The sequence below is a fragment of the Dendrobium catenatum genome, unplaced genomic scaffold, assembly GCF_001605985.2.
Source record: "Dendrobium catenatum unplaced genomic scaffold, ASM160598v2 fragScaff_scaffold_1118, whole genome shotgun sequence".
NCBI lineage: Eukaryota > Viridiplantae > Streptophyta > Magnoliopsida > Asparagales > Orchidaceae > Dendrobium > Dendrobium catenatum.
The window spans coordinates 160,970-169,457 of record NW_021319580.1 but is presented as its reverse complement, the minus strand read 5'-3'; the positions used below and the strand labels follow the sequence as shown (position 1 = coordinate 169,457).

Genomic DNA, 8,488 nt, shown 5'->3' with positions numbered 1-8,488 from the left:
TAAAAGAAGGGAAAAATAAACTTTCGAAATATGTTTTCTTAAACTCAATACTAACATGACGTCATTCTTTTGAATAACTACATTTTAAAAACTTTTATTTGATTCTAATAAATTTGAATTTATAAGGATTTAAGAATTTTACAACTTAGTTTTTTTTATTTTAAGCTTTGAAAGAATGTAACTACAACACATATTGATGGAATAAGAGCAACATTTAATTGATAGGTTTTGATTTAGTTTTTATTTTGATTTTATAGTTAGAAGATTATTTTAATAAATATATTTGACACATGGATAGCTAACTACAATGTATTTGTTAAAATAAAGAAGAGTTTAAATTTTGATTTTGAATTTGAGATTTGGAAATTTGAATTTTAGATTTGAAAGGTTATCTCATTGAATATATCATTCTACATTAATATGCAACTATAACATATTCATTATAATAACCAAAAATTTTTGTGTTTGATTTAAAAAAGAACATTTCTTAATGGACACATCAATCTACATGAACATGAAACTATAATATTGTCGTTCTAATAATGTGAGATTTTGGAATTTGATTGTTTTTGGACCAACTCCTACCAACACATCAAGCAACAAAGGAACATGTAACTATGTGGTGTTAATTAGGATATAAAGAATGATTAATTTGGGATTTTATTTCACTTTTTGAATTTTGAACCTTGACCTAATAGCACAATAAGCTGCTAAGAAGCATATAACTTCTATGTGTTAACTAGGAATGGGAAGAAGACTAATTTTTAATTTATAGAAGTTTCAAGAATTAGACTTAAACTATGAATATATTTGAGATCAATGAAACTTGGTTGTTTTTTTTTTTGAAAAGGAATTAGATTTTAAAAGATATTTGAAAAAAAAAATTTTGTGGTCTTAAGGTGTCATATCCAAGCATATTTGATTTTTCTCAAACAGGATGTTCTTGAAATATAAGAAACCTGAAAATACTCCAAAAATGGGTTTTAAATAGATTTATCACACCAGAACTATGGGGATTTTTGAGACCTCATTTTTGTTTATTTTTTAGATGTTTTCCACACTTACCCATGTAATAAATGAGTAAGGTAACCAATGAACCAAATATATTTTGAACCTACAAAGGTTGCAAGCAAACTACCAATACAGAAAGTATTTAACCAATATTAAAGATGGAGAGAGGAACCTTCACTAGTGTAGTCAGCATGATAATATGTTGTAAAAAGAACCAAGTTGATTTGAACGCTTCTATTTTTTTTATCAAATACTACATTGAGAATAACATAAAATATTGAAAGTCGCATATGATATTCTGCAAGTTTAAAAATAGGTTTAAAAATTTTTGCATTCTCAAAATCAAACACAATAAGGAGAATAGTAAGTTATCTTAAAATTTAGACATGATATTCTATATGATATTTAAAAAGAAAACTGTGTTATGAAAAGTCAACATTTCGTTAACCAAATAAATTAGATAGAAATCTTCTCCGAGAAAGTCTGGGAATTCAAAAAAAAAATTCCATTTTTTCAGTTCGTCTTCAGCGGTCTCATCGTACACATCTGGTGGATCCGGCGATCGGCCAGAAGGCCGGCGATCTTTAAGGGATTATATGGAGTGCAATCGGATTCTCATGTCGGAATCCTGGTCGAATTACAGAAAAGGATTATCGATTCCTGTGAAGAAATATTCTGAAGTTTTCAATGGAGGTTCGAATAAGCTTGATGAATTTAATATGAATTTCAAAAATCTGATAACAAAACCACTGGTGATTAATGAGGGTGGTTTATTAACGAAGAAATCTTCTCCCGTTTTGGTGATTGTGAAAGGGAAAGAAATTTTAACAGAGGATGGAGGATTTAATGTGAAATCTTTTAACAGCTCTGTTTCTATCAATGAAGTTATTGGTAAATTCAATCTGGAAGCTTCGTCCTCAAAGGGAACAAGGATCTCAGTGATCAAAAACTTTAATTATGCATCTCTGCCTTCTTCACCAAGTAGGAAGGAATTGACGTCTTCCCCCTAGTTGAAGTTTAAATCCAAAAATGAAGATAAGGTGGATGAGCATTTGCGTCAAAGGTCTGATGCTGAATCTACTCTTACTGCTCCAGTTGTATCGAAGAAGTTTGTAATAATCCTACTCAACCATCAAACATTCGGATTAATGTGGAGAACAATTTGGTTTGGCATAAGAAGCAGAACATTAAGGTTGATAGACTAGATCTGGGGTCTTTTCAAACAGAAGATGGAAAAGGTGTTAAATTACTTGTAGAGAAGGAAATGGAGATTGCCAAGATATTGGAGAAAGATTTAGTTGTGAAGATTTTTGGGGATGAAATTTCTTTTCATATGGTTAGCATGGATCTAAGAAGACAGTGGAACAGCTTTGGGAAATTCCATATAACTGGTTTGGGACGTGGATGGATGTTATGCTCATTTGAAGATACGGTTGCTATGGAGAACATACTTTCTGGTGGACCTTGGTGGGTGAGAGGACAAGCAGTGGGACTGGATAAATGGTCTGCTTCATTCAATCCTAATTCTCTCAAAGGTATTTCAGCTCCAGTGTGGATCCGACTTCCCAATTTACCTCTTCAGTTCTGGGATGAGGTAAACATCTATAGGATAGCTTCGATGGTGGGCAAACCATTCCTCCTTGATGGGAATATGTTCCAATGGAGTAGAAGGGAGTTTGCACTAGTTTTTATTCATATTTCCTTAGATTTAAAACTCCCAAAAGGTATTTGGGTGGAAGGAACGACTGGAAAGTTTTTTCAGGCGGTAGAGTATAAAGGATTTTCTAAAATTTGTGATGGATGTGGTAGAATTGGTCATGTGGTTAACAACTGCTCTGAAGTTAATAAAGAAAATGTTACAATGACTACTAGTGCAACTGAATTGAACAAAGCATGAAATTAAAAGGCAGAGGCCAAATCAGTTGTAAATGTTGATAATGTAAAGGATGACTCGTGGATCCAGGTGAGACCTGGCAACAGAAGATTCAAGAGAATGGCTAACAAGAGGAACTTCTTTAATAGGATCTCTATTCCTATGAAAAAGATATATGTTCCAAAACCTTGCACTGATAATTCAAAAAATAATGGTGAATCGGAAGGAGCTTCTTCGAGAGATGAACAACCTGTTTCAAGATATGTTGAAGTACCTGAAAGAATTACTGAAGGAAAGATTGTTGAGAAAAATTCCTCAGAGTATATCAAATGTGGAAGTAGTATTTGATAAAAAAAGAAAACTCATGCAAGAAAAAGATAAAGAAGTTCATAACTCTGAGAAGGAAGTGAATAGTAATTTATCTTCTGGAAAGAAGGTTAAATTGTTCAAGGAATTGAAGTCTTTTGGATCGGGTAATATATTGGAAAGTGACAGAAAAAAGTGTGGAGCTAAAAGCAAGAAGAATGGGGGACCTTCTCCCAACTTTAAGTAATGAACTCGATGATTTTTTTGGAATTGTAGAGGAGCCAAGAAGGTAGAGGTTGCTCTATATTTGAAGGAAGTGATTAAAGGCCACAAAGTTTTTTTGTTGGGTTGATGGAGACTAAAATTAACTCCTTGGAGAATTCTCAAATTATCAGACTGCTAGGAAACAATTGGGAATCATTTTTAGTTCCCTCAAAAGGTTTATCTGCAGGCTTAACAGTTCTATGGAGGAAGGACTTTGCGTCTTTCACAGTGGATTAAGTTACTTCACAAATGATAGTTGGAAAATTACAGATTTTCAATAAAGGAACATGGAAAATAGCAACTGTTTATGGGAGTAACAAAACCATTGATAGAAAAATCCTTTCGGAATGCTTAGAAAAACATTGCTCGGAGGACTTGCCTATAGTGATAGGTGGGGATTTCAACTGTATTCTATGTCAAGATGAAAAGAGAGGTGGGAAAAAATTCTACTTGTCCTAAGGAGCTAGAGATTTGAAGAACTTTATGATCAACAATGATTTACATGAGGTGAACTCTATGGGTCCTAAATTTATTTGGTGTAACAAAAAATCTGGAGGAGCTTGAATTCTAGAGAAATTGGATAGATGCCTTATCAATTCCAATGCTTTGAACTCTATTCACCTTGCTATGGTGAAACATTTATCTCACATAGCTTCGGATCATTGTCCTATTTTACTAGAGATTTTCAAACCTGCTAAGGTTAACAAAATTGAGACCCAATATGAAGAAGTTTCGGAAACTTATCATGGAGCAGAGGCTATTGTGAAAAAATCTTGGAGTAAATTCACTGGGTTGAATCCGGCTTCTTCTCTTAATGTTAAATTTAAAAGAACTTTGAGATCTCTTTTCTACTGGAGCAAAGTAAAGTTCAAAAACCTTATGGTTCTTCGGGACAGATTAAAGTAAGATATACAAGAAATGCAACTGGAAGAAGGCGAATTTGGGATTTCTTTGGAGAAGCTGCAGATTTTAAGATTCAAAATTAATGAACTCAATGTCACTCTTGCAAGACTCAATACTTGGTGGAGGAAAAGAGCTAAAGCAAGGTAGATGGAAGAAGGAGATTGCAATTCTGGTTTTTTTCATGCATTTGCTAATGCCAGGAAAAATACCAATTGGATTAGTCATATTAAGACTAATGCATGCAATATAACGGAGGATGTAAATGAAATTCAGAAAGTGTTTTCTGATTTCTTCAAGCTGAAATGGCAACAGAGAAATTGTATACTTGATGGCTGGCCTAAACCTTTCGCTATTATCAATGAGAAGGATCAAGCTGTGTTGGAAGCAGAGTTCACTAGGGAAGAGCTTCAAAGTTTTATTGAAAAATCTGGCAGCAATAATGCTCCTGGGGTGGACGGGATAACATTTTCTTTCTTGAAAAAGTTCTGGAATCTGATAGCTGAAGATGTTTGGTTAGCAGTGAGGCATTTCCTAATTTCTGGAGATATGCATATGTCGTGAAAGGAAACTTTTATAGTATTTATTCCGAAGAATCAAAATCCTCAAGAGGTAACAAATTTTCAGCCTATTAGCTTCTATTTGACCATTTATAAAGTTATTGCAAAAATGCTTTTACGTAGATTGGAAATGGTTATTCATAAATTAATCTCGACGGATTAAGCTGCTTTTATCAAAGGGAGTTCTTTTGTCAGATCATGTTCCTTTGTCACAAGAAGTCTTCAACAAATTTTGTTATTCTAAAGCTAGGAAAGGACTCTTGGCAATCAAGCTTACATGGAACAAGCTTATGATAGTATGAGTTGGGATGCTTTGAGGCAAGTGCTTTCTCATTCTAATTTTCCTCCTAAATTTAAGGAACTCATTTTACAATGCATCTTAAATCCCAAATATTGCATATTGATCAATGGAAAGAAAACGAATTGGATTGAAGGGAAAAGTGGATTTAGGCAAGGTTGCCCTTTATCCCCTTATTTGTTTATTCTATGCTCTCAAATCCTATCATATGCTGTTAATGGTAGGAAAGGTGATGTGGGAATCTCTATTTCTTCCAGGGCTCCTAGAGTGTCCCATTTGCTTTATGCGGACGATATTTTGATCTTCTCGGAATGCAAGATTAATGTTATTAAAGATTTGAAATCTATCATTAATGACTATTGTTTATGGTCGGGACAAAAAGTTAACAAGGGTAAACCTATGGTTATTTTTGGAAAATTTACTAATCATAAAACTAAAAAGAGACTCTCCAATCTTCTTAAATTTAATGTGGTGAAGGAGTTGAATTACCTTGGTGTAAAGATGGCCTTGAGGAGAGTGGTTTCTTTGGATTTCTCTAAACTTATGGATGTGGTAGCTAATTGATTAAATATTTGGGGACAAAAATTCATCTCTTTGGAAGGCAAGATGGTTCTCATCAAATCAGCATTCCTCTCTCTTCCTATGTTCTTAACTTCAATTTCTCTTGTTCCTTCGAGTATTTTAAAAGAATTTGATAAAATGTGTAGAAGCTTTTGGTGGAAAAAGAAAAATGTAAATACAGGTATTCATTATGCTTCTTGGGAAAGGCTTTTCAAGAATAAGGAAGAAGGCGGTAGAGGATTATTCTCAGCTGTATAAAGGATTGGTCCTTTAGGGCCCAATTGGCATGGAATTTCTGCACAAAGCCTACTACATTGTTGAACCAAATTTTAAGAGCTAAATATGGTGAAGACGTCTGGATGACTCCAATGAAAAGAGATTGTCATCGACTTGGAAAATCATCACTATGGGAGCTCATTTTCTTAGAAACATTGTTAGGTGGGATGTTTCTAATGGAAATTCGATCAATTGGATGTTTGATAGCTGGATTCTGGATAGATGTATAGCAAGGTGGCCGACGTTTGTCAACTGTTTGGAACCAAGAGAATTCAAGCTATGTTATTTCAATCTGGACGGAGAATAGAATATTGAGCATATTCAATTAACATTTGGGGAGCATATAATGAAACTTATTACTCAAATTCCAATTCAGGCCGGAAGAGGATACGATCTCATTGAGCTCAATTCTAAATTTTCAGGAAAGTCAATTGCTGCTCTGGCATTCCAAGCACTATATGATAAAAATGGCGGTGATGTAATATGGAATTGGATGAAAAAATTAAAATTAAGACCAAAGATTGAACTCTTTTGGTGGAGGCTGTATAATGATGCCATTCCTTCTAATGATTTTCTAGTTAGAAGAAAAGTTAGTAACTTCTCAGTCTGCCCGAGGGGATGTAAAGAAGATGAGAACGAATGGCATATTGCAGGGAACTGTTCAAAGCTTCATGAAGAGATTTCTTTACTCAATAACTGGGGCTTCAATATTACGATCTATGACAACTTACAAGAATGTTTTGAAGGTTTAAAGAAGCTTGTAGGAAATAATTCTCGCATTGCCAATATGTATTGTACGACTACTTGGCTAGTGTGGAAAAGTAGATGTAAATTGATTCATGATAGCATTGAAGACTCAATCAACTCTTTGGTAGAAAATGTGGTCTCTACAGCTACAATTAGCAACTTTATTAATCATATACCGGAAAACTGGGATACTAACCAGCGTATGCTGTCTTGGTCTTGGTATCCTCCTCCAACTGGTTAGATTAAATTAAATGTAGGCGCTTCTATCTTATCTAATTATGTGGCTATTTTTGGAGGTGTGGCAAGAGATGAGAAAGGAAGATTTCTTATTTCTTTTGGAGTAAATATTATGCATTGGGGCGTTGCTCAAATTGAATTGATGACGATTCTACATTTGAAAAATATCCTCCGTGATTGGATGTTTGAAGCTCAAGGAATCATAATTGAAGGAGATAATTTTAACATTATCAAACTTCTTCAATCGGCTATGAAGACTTGGAAGGTTAGTAAATGCATTGAGGATAACTGGTCTTTCCTTCTTGATTTCAACCAAGTTTTGTTTTCTTTTACTAATAGAGATTGTAACAAATTAGCGGATGTATGTGCTAATTTGGCGTTAAAGAGCTCATTTGTTTGGAAAGACATTAGCTTTCAAGATATTCCTCCTTCATTCTTGTTTTGCTTGAAGGAGGAATGTGATTCTTTATGTTTGCTTTAAATGCTTGTTTTTAGGTTGTTATTTCCTTATTAATGCAAAATGCATTTTCTCAAAAAAAAAAAAAAAAGATAGAAGCATAGCATTTTGAATGATGAACATGATATCTTGCGAAGTCATTTAAATACTAAAATGGGTTTTAGACAAATTTTTTATGTTCATAAAAATCTTTCCCCTACCTTATAAAAATAAGATAATGTTTATTTAGTCCAAGGTTAGAGTTTCCCCATACAGGCAGGCCCCTAAAATTAATTACATCTTAAAAGATAAAAAAATCTTATGAGTACTCTCAATTAAAATAGTTATTAAACTTTTCTTACTTTGGTGTTTAAATAATACTCTAATGCTTAGATGTAGCATGTACCACTTAATTAAAACATTTTTATAATTGAAGGTTGTTAAGAGAGTTGCTATTTGCATGTTTACATTTTTACAACTTGTATAGTTTTGATGATTCCAAATATTATTGTTCTATGTGTAGTTATCTCCTAACAATTTTTTCGAAAATGTGTATTTGCACTTGTGTGTACTAACATTTCAGGTGAATCAAACTCTCGAAGATGAAGACTTCAAATCAAATTCAGCAACAAATACTTTGCAATTTTGAAGCTTAAAAATGTTATTTGAATTGAGAGGGAGTGATTGTAATTGAGTGAAAAAAAACATACACACAACCTTAAGGAGATCATAAAATTTTATACTAATCATACGGGACGATATCCGTTCGTATGGGACGATCAGTTAGTTATCTCATATTAAGAGCACATGGAAAAAACATAAACTGCCTAAGAAATTTTTCTAAGTCCTGATCGTCCAGATGAAATTAATTATCGTCCGGAACGATTTGCTCTCTGTAAGAATTTCGTCCAAATGAAATTAATTACAAAACAGAACGATTTGGCTCTTTAAGAATTTCGTTCAGACGAAACATTTTCATCCAGGATGATATAACTGACTTAAGACAGTTTTTGTTTGCT

At 33.4% G+C, this 8,488-nt stretch overlaps 1 protein-coding gene across 1 annotated transcript; it reads left to right on the top strand.

Annotated features, from left to right (window-relative positions):
• The first annotated feature begins 6,395 nt into the window (after positions 1–6,395).
• LOC110106974 lies at positions 6,396–7,037 on the top strand. Its single transcript, XM_020837086.2, has one exon. The coding sequence runs from the start codon at positions 6,396–6,398 to the stop codon at positions 7,035–7,037; it is 642 nt and encodes a 213-aa protein (XP_020692745.1).
• The last annotated feature ends 1,451 nt before the right edge of the window (positions 7,038–8,488 follow it).